This window comes from Suncus etruscus, chromosome 4, assembly GCF_024139225.1.
Source record: "Suncus etruscus isolate mSunEtr1 chromosome 4, mSunEtr1.pri.cur, whole genome shotgun sequence".
NCBI lineage: Eukaryota > Metazoa > Chordata > Mammalia > Eulipotyphla > Soricidae > Suncus > Suncus etruscus.
The window spans coordinates 49,917,686-49,933,910 of record NC_064851.1 but is presented as its reverse complement, the minus strand read 5'-3'; the positions used below and the strand labels follow the sequence as shown (position 1 = coordinate 49,933,910).

Below are 16,225 nucleotides of genomic sequence, written 5' to 3'. Positions count from 1 at the left end.
AGCCAAGGAAGGATCTCAGTTTGATCCCCTGGTGTCCCATATGGTCCCCCCAAGCCAGGGGCAATTTCTGAGCATTTAGCCAGGAGTAACCCCAGAGCATCAGACGGGTGTGGCCCAAAAAAAAAAAAAAAAAAAAAAAGAAGAGTAAGTTTCACTTTATGAACACACTTATAACCCTACATTTCCAAAATAAAAGTGATGACGTCAATACTTCTAGGACACAATGAGAGATAGAACTTTAGGGAAATTAGGGAAAATACTGTGATTTCTAGATTGTAATCACTTTACCTTCTAATAAGTATCAGAAATCAAAAAGGTGTTGCTTACTAGTATAGATCCAATTTGGATGTTAGGAGGCCTGGGATTCTATTCAGGGACCACAATTAAGCTGATAGGTGAGATTAACCACTCACTTAAAATACAATAAAATGGAGGACGTAGAGATAGTATAGTGGTAGGGCACTAGCCTTATGCAACAAGGCCAGGTTCAATCCTCAGTACTCCATGGTCCCCCAACTTCTTCCAGGAATAAGCCCTGAGCAACATGTGGTGTGACCCAAAAACTAAATCAAACCAAAAAAAGAAGAAAATAAAAAAGTAAGTATGCGGACGGTAAGTCTTCATTTAACTTATCAATACATTCTTGGAAGCTATAAGTTAAAGTAAAAAACTTAACAAAAATAGGCCCATCAAATAACAGCCTTTGTGTTCAACATGGGTAAAAACTGCTTTTTATCATCATTATCATGAAATGTTATTGGAGAACCTGCTATAGATCAGGATCAAATACAACTGTTTCATTATAAGGGGAAAATGTGTGTTAATGTTATTAATACATAGAAAAGTATTTCATATCTCATTAAAGAAAAACACTTCCTTGCACTAAGACCTACTTATAAAGTATTTCACTACCACTTTTATCTATCAAATATGGATTTGAGAATTATATATAAAATGTGAAAGGCAACAAACAAGATGAAAAAAATCAAAACGTACAGTAACTAGATTCAGAGCCTCTTCTTGCAGGTGCCAACTCAGGTTCATTTTCTTGGCATCTTAGATTGGTTCCCCAAGCACCACCATGAGTACAGAGCCAGGAGTAACCCTGACTATCAATGACTGTGGCACGCGTGCACGCACGCACGCGCACACGCACGCGCACACACACTCTCTCTCTCTCTCTCTCTCTCTCTCTCTCTCTCTCTCTCTCTCTCTCTCTCTCTCTCTCTCTCTCCCCTCTCCTCTCTCTCTTCTCTCTCCTCTCTCTCCTCTTTCCTCTCTCTTCTCTCTCCTTTCTCCCCTCTCTCCCCTCTCTCTCATCTCTCTCCTCTCTCTCTTTCTCTCCTCTCTCATTCTCTCTCTCTCCCTCTCTCCCCCCCCCTTGCTGAGCCTCAATGGTTACTTGAGCACAATAAGAAGCAATCCGCAGCACCACCAGATTCCACTCAAACAAATTTAAATAATGTACTTATGTACATTCATAATTAGGACGTACTTATTGCTCACTACAAATTCCTTTTTGTTGTTGAGAATACCTTTTAGAAAAAAGTTAAATGGAAGTTAGTAGAAATTTAAAATCTTTGGGGTCAGAGCAACACCACCAGTGGGTAGGGCATTTGCCTTGCACAAGGGTGACATGGGTTCGGTATTTTTGGAGGGTATGCCCCTCCCCAAAAAAACGTACACCTATCATATAACTTATTCCTCCTAGAAATTTACACAAACGGGTCTGGAGAGATAGTATAGGAGGTGAGCCACTCACCTTGCAGCCTTGTTGACCCTCCTTATTGCTCCTATACAGCATAGCCAGGGGTCATTCCTGAGCACTCCTCCAGTGAAAAGTCCCTTAGCTGGCCAGAGTGGTAGCACAGCCATAGGACTCTTGCCTTGCACGCAGCTGACCCAGGACATAAGCGAGTTCGATCACAGGCATCCCATATGGTCCCCCGAGCCAGGAGCGATTACTGAGTACAGAGCAAGGCGTAATAATGCCTGAGCGCTCCCGGGTGTACCGCCTCCCCAAAAAAAGTCCCTAAGAACCACTGGATGTGGCCGAAGCACTACCCCAAAAGAAATGTAAACGTGTAGGTGTATCAATAGTTCAGAGCAAATTCATACTGATAAATAAAAGGTTCCAGGGGCCGGAGGGATAGCACAGTGGTAGGGCGTTTACCTTGCACGAAGCAGAGGTTGGCATCCCATATGATTCCCCCAGTCTGCCAGGAGCGATTTCTGAGAGCAGAGCCAAGAGTAACCCCTGAGCGCCAACGGGTGAGCCCCCCAAAATAAATAAATAAATAATAAAAAAGATTCCAAACAACCTGACCATGGACATATGAATAAGAAAACAAATCATGATGTAAATGGAATACTACTTAGCAGTAAAGAGGATGAACTGACACTTCAAGCACACGGATAGGATCTCAAAATGGCAATGTTATGAGGGGTTAAAAAAGGGGGAGCAGAAGCCCCAACAACCACCAAATACACACACACACACACACACACACACACACACACACAGAAAATGTAAACAGGTCTCGAAAGCAGCATTTGCCCACTGCGTGTCAAACTCAAGATGAAAAAAGAAATCTATGCTACATCACTGGGTTTTATTGGCGGTGCTTAGCTGGGAAAACCAGATGGGGTGACAAAGATCGAGCGGGGTCAGCAGCGTGCAAGACAAACGCCGTCCCTGCTGTTCCATAGCTCAGTCCCAGGAACCAGTCACCGGCTTGAGAAGCAGCTTCATTCATTCAGCCTAGACTCAAATCCCCCCTTAACAGCTCTTCCCTGATGTCAGCCACCGTCTCATACACTGACCCGAAAAGTTTCCCCAAGTTTCTCACCGACTTCACTCGGAGCAAGCCCGGCGGCGCGGCTGGGGTTCCGCACCAAACGTGTCTCGGCTCAATTAACCGATGACAAGTCCCACCACCCGCCCGCCCGCTCCAGGCCGGGCTCCCCGTTCACTTTGCCCACCGAGCTGCACGGGACCGGGGTACGTCTTGGTCCTGAAACAAACACACACCAACGGGGAGGGGGGGCCCGAAAGACACAGAACTGCGCCCCCTCGCCCACCCACCCCCAAGTCCGCACAGAGGGCCTCGCACAAAGCGCCCCCTCCTCTCTCTCTCGGTCTCAGCTGTTACCTGCCACCGTTTGGCCGCGGCGAGGACAGTTGAGCCACCGCGGCGGGATTTTGTTGTGAGCCATGTCCCGGCGCCACGCAGAGTCTGCTTCTCTCTCTTTCTCCACCGATGCCCGCAGCAGCAGCGCCGCCGCCGCCGCCGCCGCCTCGCGGTCGGCAGGGCCACTGGAGGCCCCCAAACTCCAAAAAAAAAAAAAAATCCCAGCCGGGGTCCGAGTCCCGCCGCTCGGAATCGGGTAACGTCAAAAGAGGCGCGCCACTTTCATTCAGGCTCAACTCCGCCGCTCCTGGCAAGCCCACAATGCACAGCTACTTCCGCCCCGAGGTCAGAGGTTGAAGGGAAGTTCAGCAGAAGGGGGCGGGAAAGAGTCAAGGCGCTGGCCAATGAGAAAGCGAGATTTCCGCCCAAGAATCGCCCCGTGAGAACCCGGACAGGTAGGTGGGTTTGTTGTGGTTTTTTTTTTTTTTTTTTTTTTTTTTTTTGGTAAAGAACAGCTCTGCGCAAGCGCAATTGTCCTTCAACTTGGCCGGCTGAGCTTTGTCATTTTTTTTTTTTCTTTTAGGTCTGGCTTAAGGATGCTCAGGAAATGAAAGGAAGCCAAACTCTTTCTACTTGTAGATTGGATTAGCGGCTTTCATAGAGGCTGTTTTACTAATGAGAAGGAGCGTCTGCATTCACAGTTTAAAAGTCTGGTCACCTCTTTTTTTAAAAAACAAGTTTGGCTTGCTTTCCTGGTCTGGGTTGGATTTGGAATTTAGGATATTCTTTTTTTTTGGGGGGGGGGGGTGTTTTTTTTGTTTTGTTTTGTTTTGTTTTGTTTTTTAGTCACACCCGACAGCGCTCAGCGGTTATTCCTGGCTCTACGCTCAGAAATCGCTCCTGGCAGGCTCGGGGGACCATATGGGATACCGGGATTCGAACCACTGTCCTTCTGCATGCAAGGCAAACGCGCTACCTCCATGCTTTCTCTACGACTCCAAGGAATTTAGGATATTCTTTAAGACTTGTATCGAGGAACACATTTAGGGCTATTCTAAGGGCAAACGATTGATGTGCCAGAAATGGACATTTTATTTTTTTTTTTTTGCATATACTTCTAAGGATCCTTAAAGTATCTACAATAAATTCTAAAGGTTTTTTTTTTTTAGAGTTTGCGTATTTCTATGCATCTGACTTGCATTCAGCCTATCCAGGTTCCTCTCCAGCATCACCTATGGTTCCCGGTTGTTGTGTATGTAAATATTTTAGGGGATTACTATGTTACTCACTCACCCTAAACTGATTGGTGATTGTGCCCTACCCTAGGGTGTGACCTGGCATTCTGCCCCCACCCTAGGGTAGTACACAATCACCAATCAGTTTGCTCTCCAGCATCACATTTGGTTCCCGGTGTGTGTGTGTGTGTGTGTGTGTGTGTGTGTGTGTGTGTGTGTGTCCAGGTTCGCTCTCCAGCATCACATATGGTTCCGTGTGTGTGTGTGTCCAGGTTCGCTCTCCAGCATCACATATGGTTCCCAGTGTGTGTGTGTGTGTGTGTGTGTGTGTGTCCAGGTTCGCTCTCCAGCATCACATATGGTTCCCAGTGTGTGTGTGTGTGTATGTGTGTGTGTGTATGTGCGCGCGCGCTTGAGTGCGTGTGTGCCCCAAAACAGAGCAAAGCAAAAAATGTATCTCTATAGCAAAGTTTCAAAGTATGTCCTTCTGGTGTCAATAGTGCAGTGGGTACTAGGGTGTTTGCCTTGCTTATGGCTGACCCCCAAACCCCATGTGGTCCCAAGAGCCTGCCAAGAATAATCCCTAAGCACTCCCGGGTGTGCTAGCTAAGTATATCTAGGTGTCTCCGTGGGCGCACATCTCAAAGATGTTGATTAACATAACGTAATTGGTAAAAGCAAGAAGAAACTGTCTCGTGGAATACCTCCAAATGGAGGTGGTTCTCCTTTTTCCCAAACTAACCGTCTTTCCCTTGCAGTTAAGCAAAGATAATTGGAAGCACTTTATAAGCATCCTGTAATAAGACTTTCTGTAGTTACCAATCCAAATTAGCATATTCGGTAGAAAGCGGTTATCTTCCTTGTAAGCATAGGATTTGATTTCATATGCTGAGTGCTATCTCAAGCAATTTCTATCCACATCGCAAACAGGTGTGTGAGCTCTTCAACTAAAGAGTATGACAACCCCCATTTCCCAATTCAAATCCCTTCCTGACACCCATGAGCACCAAAACTGAAAAAAAGATGTGCAAGAACCACAGAATGGAGAAGTGTGATTCCTGGTGAGTTCATGTACTATATGTACAGACCCCGCACCTGAGAATGTACAAGGATTTTTCTGGGTTGGCAGGAATTTTTTAATCCTCTGTGTGTGCACATGGGGTGCTCCCCGACATGCTTTGCTGAATACATTTATTAAAGAATTAGCCCTCTTAGGATTGACCAGTGTCCTCAAGCCTTGCTATATATATGGTCTGCTACTTACATTTCCATCAGTTGTCAAACAACAGCCAGATTTCTGTTTTGACAGCCATCAATCAAAGTTAGAAGGATTCTCCTATCTGACTTCCCCAAAGTTGATAAAAATGATCAAATTACCATCTTCCCAGGGTGACAGAGGCCAAGACAGTGATGCAGTGATCAGCTTCCTCTCTCAGTCTTGTGGACCACTGCTTCTCCCTCTTGCCTGGACTAACACAGCTTCCCTTAGTGAGACAAATTCAGATCATATTTGATGTGTGTAAAAGAGAGAAGAGACTATCACGTTGCATCTTACATTCAGGTTCTGGGATTTTAATTGAGGGTTTAAAAGGATGAGTGAAGTAAAGTTTTGTTTTGTTTTGTTTTTTGAAGATGGTCTTGTTTGACACTAAATAAAGCAGCTACTTCAACTATACAATCCCATTTTCACAGCTCGGGTCTCAGACAGGTATCAACTTCACAATCTCAATCCAGGCAACAATTTAGGGAAGAAAAGTTAAGTGCCCTGACTCTTCCACTTTTATACTGGTAAAGGTAAATTCAGATATTGTATATGGTACAATCTGTAATCATTTTTACTGTAATCATTTTTCAACCTGTCAATGCTGTTCTAATCTTATAAACCAAAAGTATTTACTGGGAGGGTTCTTATTTGTGCAAATGGTTTACAGTATTAATCCTATAAGGCCCACCATATTATATGCTCTTATATTCACCATATTATGTGTTCTATTGTGGATTTGTGTACACACACAGTTATCTTTGAAGTCACAATCCTCTTTGTGACTCAAATATGATCATACTTGGAAATGGGGTCTTTATAAAGGTAATTAGTAGGCGACAGTTAAGTCATTCATTAGTTCCTAACTGAATATGATTGGTATCTTATGATTAGAGTGTGCAAATCTGCTTATGCACAGAGAAAAGAAGATGAAAATACATAGTGAGAAGGAAGCCCTGTGATTAAACAATGGCTTTCTACATGAATGTCAAGGGCTGCTGCAAATACCAGGCTCCAAATTCTAATAAGGAATGTTTGCAACTTTCTCATCATCTCTGAGAGTTCTAAGCCTATAATTTAAAATTTAATAAAAAGTCTGTTTTTTATATATTGGCAAAAAAAAAAGCTTTAAAAATAAAGTTACACTATTGTAATAATGCCCAGAGATGAAGGCTGGAAGGACCAGATCAGGATATGAAGCTCACCTCTAGGAGGGCTGAGTGAAGTTAGAAGTACCATGACAATGTTAATGAGTGAGAGAAGTACAATGCCTGTCTTGAATACAGGCAGGGGTTGTGGGTGGAGGGATATGGGGTGCATTAGTGGTGGGAATGTTGCACTGGTGAAAGGTGTTCTTTTTGTGACTAAACCTTAACTATTTGTAATCACAGTGTTTAAATAAAGAAAAATAAATTTAAAAGGGGCTGGAGAAATAGTACAGCTGGAGAGATAGTACACAGGCCAGATGTGCCCCCAAAAATGTTTTAAATAATAATTTTTTAGTATTAGGTTATCTTTTCTAAATGAGACAAGCTGGATTCATTTGCACTATAAAACTAGAATTCCCTGTAACTTGTCTGTAACTATAAACTATATATGTGCATGTGCATGTGTACATGTGTGTATGTAACACATACATACATATGTATGTATATATACATGTATAGCCACAAGATGGAGCAAGAAACCAAGTAACAGACTCTTGGCTGCTGTTTTGGTGGCCAAGTACGTAGATCAATGGGATAGATTCTTCCTTCTATTCTGAAGATTGAATTTAATTAACCCAACTTCACCAAATTAATCACAAAGGAAAGCCTACCCTACAGGATGACTAAATAACTGACTTATTTATAAGAAAGCAATTATTTCCTTTTCAACTTTTCCCTACAGATGACTAAATAACTGACTTATTTATATTATATCATAGTCAAATACTTCTGCTGTGCAACTTAGATCAATCTATTTATTAGAAAAGTTGAAAAGGAAATAATTGCTTTCTAAAACTGTTAGAGAGCTGAAACAATAGTACAGTGGGAGGGCGCTTGCCTTGCACATGGCTGACCCGAGTTCAATTTCTGACATTCCCTATTATTCCCCCAAGTCTGTCAGAAGTGATTCCTAAATGTAGATCAGTACTGCTGGTTGTAACCCAAAAACAAACTAAATAAATCAACAAATAAATGAACAAAAGAAAATCATTAAAGCAAAGTTTGAAGACATAATTGTGTGCATTTTTGTGTCATGCAAACTATTTCTACTAATTAAAATCTATAGAACAGGATTGGGGAGGAGCCTGAGAGATAGCACAGGGGGCAGGATTTTGCCTTGCATGAGTCTAAACTGGGTTTGATCCCCAGTGTCCTGTGTGATTCCCTGAGCTTGCCAGCAGTGATTTCTGACTTCAGAGCCAGTAGTAGCTCCTGAGTGCCACTGGGTGTGGCCCAAATACAAAAAAAAAAAAAAAAAAACAGGGGCCGGGAAGGTGGCGCTAGAGATAAGGTGTCTGCCTTGTAAGCGCTAGCCAAGGAACGGACCGCGGTTCGATCCCCCGGCGTCCCATATGGTTCCCCCAAGCCAGGGGCAATTTCTGAGCGCTTAGCCAGGAGTATCCCCTGAGCGTCAAATGGGTGTGGCCCAAAAACCAAAAAAAAAAAAAAAAAAAACAGGGCTGGGGAGAGAGTGCCTAGGTTAGTCTGCATGCATGGCATGTGGGAGGTTTGGAGTCCATCTAAATTTGATTTGGAGAGGGAAGAACAAGTTTTTATCTTTTTCTTCCTTATATTTTATATTTGATAATATAGTCAATACAATTTGATAATAATTATAATTATATTTTAATATCTTTATTCAAGCACCTTGATTACAGACATGATTATAGTTGGGTTTCAGCCATAACAAAAATACCCCTTCACCAGTGCAGCATTCCCATCACCAATGTCCCCAATCTCCCTCTCCCCTGAGCCTGTATACAAGACAGGCATTCTCTCACTCATTAACACCATAGTTGTCAGTGTAGTTATTTCTCTAACTGCACTTATCACTCTTTGTAGTGAGCTTCATATCATGAGCCAGTCCTTTCAGCCCTCATCTGTAGACAATTATTTTATGTGTCTATATTAATAGGAACCTATAAAATAGAGAATGAATCTTTTTATTCCAATTAACAAATATATGAGATCCACTTATCATTTACTTTCTAGATGGACTTTTTACTTCAGCACATTTTTTTCTGTCTTCCACCTCCTTATCCTGAGGTACCCTACAATTTATTTATTTCTTAATTCATGATTAAAAGAACATTGGGCATCAGATGGAATTATACCAGAGTTCCTACATAGTGTCAGCTGTAAAGCTGAAGTTCTGTGTCTATACTATCTGAAACAAAGACTTTTACTTAATTGCATGCTGGAATAGGCAAAATATATTGATTCCCAAATAAAAAATACCTGCCAGCTATGGCCCAAAACTAAAATACAGTCCCCACAAAGTGGGACATTATTTCATGTTAATGTCGTTAATGTCTAGAATAAAATATTGGGTCTAGTCTATTCATCACACTCTACTGAATAACTTTTTGTGAAAATAAATGCAAGTAATATAGAGATATGGCCCAGTATATGTAGTTTTGTATGTAGGGGTTTAATCCTCTACACTCTAAAAATAAAGTAAAAAATATTAAGGGCTGGGGAGATAATTCAGCAGGTGAGTGCTTCCCTTGCATGCAACTTGAATTCAGTCCCTCAGGCTGCTTTAGGAGTGATTATTGAGCACACAAGTGTAAGCCCTGGGTACTTCTGGGTGTTGCAAAATAAATTAAAATATTACTTCAAAGTTAAAAGATTAAAACAAGGGGCTGGAGAGATAGTATGGAGGTAGGGTGTTTGCATGCAAAAGAACGTTTGCATGCCTTGCATGCAGAAGGACAGTGGTTCAAATCCCAGCATCCCATATGGTTCCCTGAGCCTGCCAGGAACAATTTCTGAGATTAGAGCCAGGTGTAACCCCTGAATGCTGCCAGGTGTGACCACAAAACCAAAAAAAAAAAAAAAAAAAAGAGAGAGAGAGAGAGATTAAAACAAATGTGTGAACCATAAAAAATAGCCTTTGATAATGAAAACCATTTCGATACCATGTATTATGTTACTTAAAATATAATTTTGGGGGACCAGAGCCATAGCATACTGGGTAGAGCATTTGCCTTTCACATGGCTGATCCAGGTTTGATTCCCTGCAACCCATCTGGTCCCACAGAAGCCTACCAGGAGTATTTTCTGAGTGCAGAACCAGGAATAACTCCTGAGCACCACCAGGAGTAGCCCAAAATTATATAAATATATGTAAAATATATTATGTATAATTACATGCACATATACATAAATGTACATATATGTACATATACATATCTAGAAATGTGTATATAAAGCTTATATACATGTGTATATATGTATACATACAATATAATATGTACAATATATTGTATATAATATTTTGTCAGATGCCAAATACTACGTGGAGAACAATAGCAAGCAATGAGCAATACAATGCCGTCACCCTTGAGAACTTTCCTCTCAGGCTGGAGAGCTAGTATAGGAAATAAGGTATCATGATAACCTGGGTTCAAGTCCTGACACTACATAGGGTCCCCCAGCCCCTCCAAGAGTAATTCGTAAGGCGACAACTGGGAGTAAGCCTGAGCACAGTCAAGAGTGGACCCACCACACCACACACACACACACACACACACACACACACACACACACACACACACACACACACGCACACACATTTAAAAAAAAACTTTTCTTCCCTGGACAGCAAACACAAGCATGACACAAGCATGCTGTTAGAGTTAACCTAAAACCAGAAAAGGGCACCCTGGCAATCCTGAAGAGTCAGGATAAGTTTCTGAAAGTGAAATTAAACTGTAACCTGAGTCAGAAATCATTTGGGGTGGAGAAGGGACCTTCTGTGTGAAGGTCTAGAGGTAGTGGTGTGCCTATAAGTGTTGAAGAACCATCTGCCTGACTTAAACAAACACATCCTTGCTTGATACTACATTCCCTCGTGGCATCCCTTTTCCTACTGGCATGATATCACTTGACTAGAGGCTAGGGAAGATAGCATAATATGCTCAGCACCATGGCCTAGCAGTTAGTATAGGACTGTGAAGAACTGGAATCAGTTCTAGAGAGTGGAGACAGTGAGTGGGAGCAGAGGTTGAAAACTGATCACATATCATTGGATTTCTGTATTTACTTATATTCCTGCTTCCTTCACCTCCATTGATTCTTTACTGATAATGGGGAAGGTGACTTACATGCTGGCTTTGTGAGGTCACCAGAATTTGCTCTACTTTTATTAGCATTTAGTAATAGCTCACTAAGATGACTATAGTGCTCCTCAGTGGTCACACTCATGCCACACTCATCTTTCCAGCTGTGGACCTCCCTTCAAGCTGTAGCAACAGAGATACAGAGAGCAGAGCTGCTAGGCACACAGCATAGCCAAAGGCAAACTTTTGCTGCAAGACAAACGTTTTAGGTGCTGAGCCATCACCCAGCCCCCCTCACATGTCATTTGAAAGGCTTTGGATTTGTAGACTAGAATTATAATGCAGTGGGGAGAACACTAGCCTTATACTCACTGACTGGGGTTCAACCCACATGGTTGCCCAAGTCAGGCCAGGTGTAATTCCTAATAACAAAGTCACAAATACCAAACAAAAATCATGGTTAGATATAAAAATCTTAAATGTTACATATGCCATTACCACATATTGTTGCCTTTAGCATCAGAACATATAATAGAAGAGATTGTATAGTGGATAGAGCACCACCAGGTGCAAAAACAAAACAACATGTAAAAAAGAAAATGACTAAATATTGAGTATTGAATCACAGTAATTCTACCTCTCCCTCTCAGTTTTCTGTAGCTGTTATTAAACCATCACTTTTTACACAATTTTCCCTCTTGATATCAAACTGAGAGCAGTTTCTCATTTCATAAAGAGAAACAAATAAGCCAAAAAACAAACAAACAAATTAGAAAATTTCCCAAAAGTTGAACTGTGGCAGACATTTTCTTATTTGCTTTTAACAGCTAGATATTATTCATGGAATGGCTCTAGCCTCTCAGTGATTTGTGAGAAAAATCATTTAGGAAGCTTCTGCCTTATGAGTAATTGCATATTACCCTTGAATCAAAAAACTTCTGGGAGGGAAATAATCATTTCACACAAGCCTTGAGCCCCCCCCCCCCCGTTTCAACTTGGTAGATTATTAAGTAGTCCTTGGAAATAGGACTATTCACTAACAACAGAGCCTAAAACCAGCTCCCACCAATTAACTTCCCTGAACCAGTCCTAGAGCTAATCAGCCCCCAGAAACAGTGCCTGCAGCCAATTGTCATTTCTTAAAAACTGTTTCTCCTAAAATACGTTCCTGCAGCCTTGCAAACTAAAGCCAGGGTAATAAAAGGCACCTGAACATCTGTCCTGACCTCTGGAGCCAAGCACATGAACATTTCTTTTCCCTCTAGATCTAGCCTTTTGGAACTTTCCATCCCCTGCCAGCTACATATCTTGTGACAGGGAATATTTCTGACCCCCATCCTGTGTCCTTTTGGGGCACAATACTCCTTTTGACTAAAGTTGAAAAGGTTATGTTTCCAGGATCATATGTGTGGTCATGGCGTAGGAGCATCCGTCATGCTTGACTATGCCATAGGAGTTCATCCCTTCTCCTTTACTTTTCTTCTGGCTTTATGAAATGTTCATCTATTCCCCTGTGGCATAGTGTGGCAGAGGTTTGTAACTCTTGGATTATTTGAGGGTCACTTTAGAACCCTGATCACACACATAGGTCTATTTTTCCCAGTGTAATTTTAAAAGTTTAATTTAGTTTTATGAATTTTTGGTCAATGCTATTTTTTTACTCACCCATAAAAAGTATGGGGAAGGATCTGTTTTTTTGTTTTGTGCATAAAAATTAGGCTCATCTGCTTTGGGTTTTGTATTTTTCCCTATTGCTAGGGAGAGTCCCCTGGCTATAGTGTAAGGTCTGTTCTTCTCTGTTGTTTTTCCCCCCATAAAGTAGTAACTGATCCTTTCTCAAGGGGAAGGGAAAAAGGAAAGTAGGAGGGAAATGGGGGTAGGAAAAGTAAAGAAGTGAAACCCTTCTTCCAACTTCCTGTTTCCCTAACCTCTTCTTTGGTATGTAAAAGTCCACCTGCATTACAGGGCCTTCCTTCATCCTGAGTTGGGTTCTGGATAATAAAGAGGGCTGGCTTTGTGCATGGGGGGAAAAGCACATGGCAGATAGGCAGTACAGGGCAGGAGAGAATGAGCATGGCAGGTAGGCTGTACATGTCAGAGCAAGGCCATGAGGAATAAAGTGAGTTGATTTTGATGAATATATTTTCTAACTGCTTGGTGTATTATTTCTCCACCACTACCATGATTCAACAGACTCATAGGCCTAAGGATTTTATAAACATGGTGCCTGGGGTAGTTTCACCAAACACGTGGAATTTATACGTTTTTTTTACAACTGACATCTTGAACAGAACACAGGACCCAGGGACCCGAGTATACTGCAATGACGGTGAGTGCCTTGACCCTCTGGTGGCTAATCATGGCCTTCTTGAACTCAATTAAGAGTGCAGAGCCCATCCCTGGTGCACGTGGCGCCTGTCCTGAACATGTGGGACAGAAGCAGGCAGTGAAGGGGGGAAAGCTGAAGATTCTGAGAAGCCTCCCAGAAGCCGAGACCCATGACCTTTCCTCTACCAAAGGTGCTTTGTGCGAGAACCTTGGCCCCTAATCTTTTAGAGGCCACTGATTGGGAAGAAGCCAGACAGAAAGCTCCATTGAAAGGGGACCAACAACAGGCAGATGAGTGAGTCCTCTCACCCAAATTCCGGCTCTGGAACTGAAAGTCTTTTCATCCCAGATGACCTCAGCAGCCTAACACAAAAGGATAAGAAGGTGGATATTGAGAATACAAACCCAGTCAAAGCTCACTGAGGAGAAGCTATACCTGGGTTATCTCCAAAAAATTTACTTTGTTGCAGGTTAATCTCTTGACCCTATCTGCATTGATCACTACATTGCTGGTTAAAATGTGTTTTATCTGTATGGATTTTATTGTTTTGTTCTAAGCCCCACTGCAAACAGAAATTTTTGTATCTAACTTTAGTGGTTTAATATTTGCACAATTCTAGGGAAATGCATAACGTTGTTAGAGTTTTAAAAGGTCCCAGCTATCCTAGTGAATGTTTCCCAATTGCTATGATGTTTTATTGCATATTATTATGTAGCAACTTATTCTCAAATTATGTCCGCAAAGTGTTCTAATCTCTTTCTCCACAGAAATTGATGGAAAAGAAACTTGTATACCTTAAAGTGTTCTAATCTCTTTCTCCACAGAAGTTGATGGAAAAGAAACTTGTATACGATAGACTCTTATTAACGGTGCTCATTATAAGAATGTTAAGCAAACTTATTTTCAAACTGTATATCTATCTATCTAAATACGCAAAATGTTCTTGTGGTTTTGTTTAGAGAAGTTTATGGAAAGAAACTCATATGTTCTAGACTGGTATTACATGTTTGGTGTAAGAATATTTAAAAATTTTCAAATTTAGTATATCTGCAGAAAGGATCTAATGTTTGTGTTCAGAAAAGTATTAGGAAAAAATTGTGATGTATATAAAATATGGAAAAGGCTGAATGTTTTGAGAATGATGTATACAATTTAAACTTTGATGCTTTGAGTTCTGATCTGAGGTTCCCGCCTGAGGTTTCCAGGAGAGAAAGTAGAAAAAAAGTTTTGTAACTGTTGTGATGTATTGCAGAGTGTGACTGTTATGAAATTTTGCTTAGAATTAACTACACTTTAGCTTCTGTACTTTGCTTGCTTGAGAAGATTAGGCTGTAACTAGAAGGTAAAAGACTAGGCCTGAGGAGGCAGTTAATTCCTGAAACCAGACCTTAGGGACAGAACATCAGGCTTGCCATGTTCCCTCCTCTAGCTGGCCCTCAAGCTAGCTATAGGAGCATTCCAGCACAAGATATCTTAGAAGGTCACAAGAGGGAGGGACTGTAATGGCCAAGTGAGGTATAGCAAATGGCCCTTGAAGATTAGAAAAGGATGACACACAGGTAGAAGCACGCAGGCTTAGTCTTACAAAGATTTGATTGGATCCAGCCTTGGGGTTCATTTTGAAATAATTGGATCCCACCTTTATGTGAAAATGCTTCCCCTAGACCCTGAGCCCTATGTAAACTTGTTAAGAAAGCCACTAGGGGTTTTTGATGGTTTAATAACAGCTACAGAAAACTGAGAGGGAGAGGCAGAATTACTGTGATTCAATACTCTTAATATTCAAAAGCTGTGACAATGAGAGTCAGGCCCCAGTGCATTGGTTTGAATAAGGATTCGTCTGCTTGTTGCATTATCCAGGACTTTTGGCTGCCTCATTTGGGTAAAGACAACAAGGGGACCCTAACAGTAACTTTTCTCTTTTTTGTTTTTCTGTTTAACAGGGCCTTCCCCCACCCTAGTGGGTGGGGTTCTGGATAATAAAGAGTGCTGGCTTTGGGTACAGGGGAAAAAAAATACACATGGCTGATAGGTAGCACAGGGCAGGAGAGAATGAGCATGGCAGATAGGCCATGAGGAACAAAGTGAGATGACTTTGATGAATATCTTTTCTGACTGCTTGGTGTATTATTTCTCTGCCACTTCCCTGCTTCATCAGACTCATCAGCCTAAGGACTTATAAACACAATGCCTGGGGTGCTCTCACCCAACAGTGGACTTTTTTTTTATTTTACAGATAGGGGCTAGATTATAGTTACATTTGCTTGGTCCTTTGTATGAAACCCAGTCTTGGTCTGTCCTGTCTTTCAAGACCTAGTGTCTCTATTGAGTGAATATGACCTTTGTTCCGGTTCCGGACTATGGATTTCTGCTTCATCCAGAGCTCAGGGACTATCCTGATGGGCTCGAGATACTTGTTTACTATGCTCAGGTCCACATGCTCAGGTCCACCTTGGGTATTACCCAGTATTTCTGCTATAGATAAGAGGTCAGAAGAAGTGTGCCTGTAAGGAAGTTCTATGGAAGAATACTCCTTTCCAGGCTTCTCACAAGGTACCATGAGTGTGTCTGGAGGCTAGCCTATGGCACCTGAAAGGAAGGTGAGAGTAGAGTAATCTGAGGAGAAAACCATGAGTTAAGGAAAGTAACCCATAGGCCTCAGGGTGCAGTATCAGGTTTACCATACAGGTAGCCTGCAAGACTCAAATGTATTGGTGTTCTCTCCACTGTCTTCTTTCCAAGCATATATAAGCACCTTCTTCTCCACATTCTCTTCTACTCCGTATGCTCTAGAGAAGACTCAGTATCTCAAACAGCCATGTGAAGTGGAATGGCCTGATGTGGAGCTCACTTCACTCTGGTTTGCTCTGTAGCTCTGCTTTCTCCCATCCTAGGGACAACTACTTTGAAGATCCTGCCTCTTCTCTTTCATGAGAATCAGGATAACATTGAGCTCAGTTTGGGAGTTGCTGTTTCACATGTTCCTTCTCAGAGGAC

General features: G+C 41.9%; 1 protein-coding gene across 1 annotated transcript in view; it reads right to left on the bottom strand.

The window, feature by feature from the left end:
* The window catches only part of RNGTT (RNA guanylyltransferase and 5'-phosphatase), a 238,843-nt gene extending 235,414 nt beyond the window's left edge, over positions 1-3,429 (bottom strand). Inside the window, exon 1 of the mRNA XM_049772216.1 lies at positions 3,153-3,429. Within this exon, the coding sequence (XP_049628173.1) occupies positions 3,153-3,216 (64 nt within the window). The 5' untranslated portion in view covers positions 3,217-3,429. The remainder of the gene's footprint in view (positions 1-3,152) is intronic.
* Positions 3,430-16,225: the final 12,796 nt, after the last annotated feature.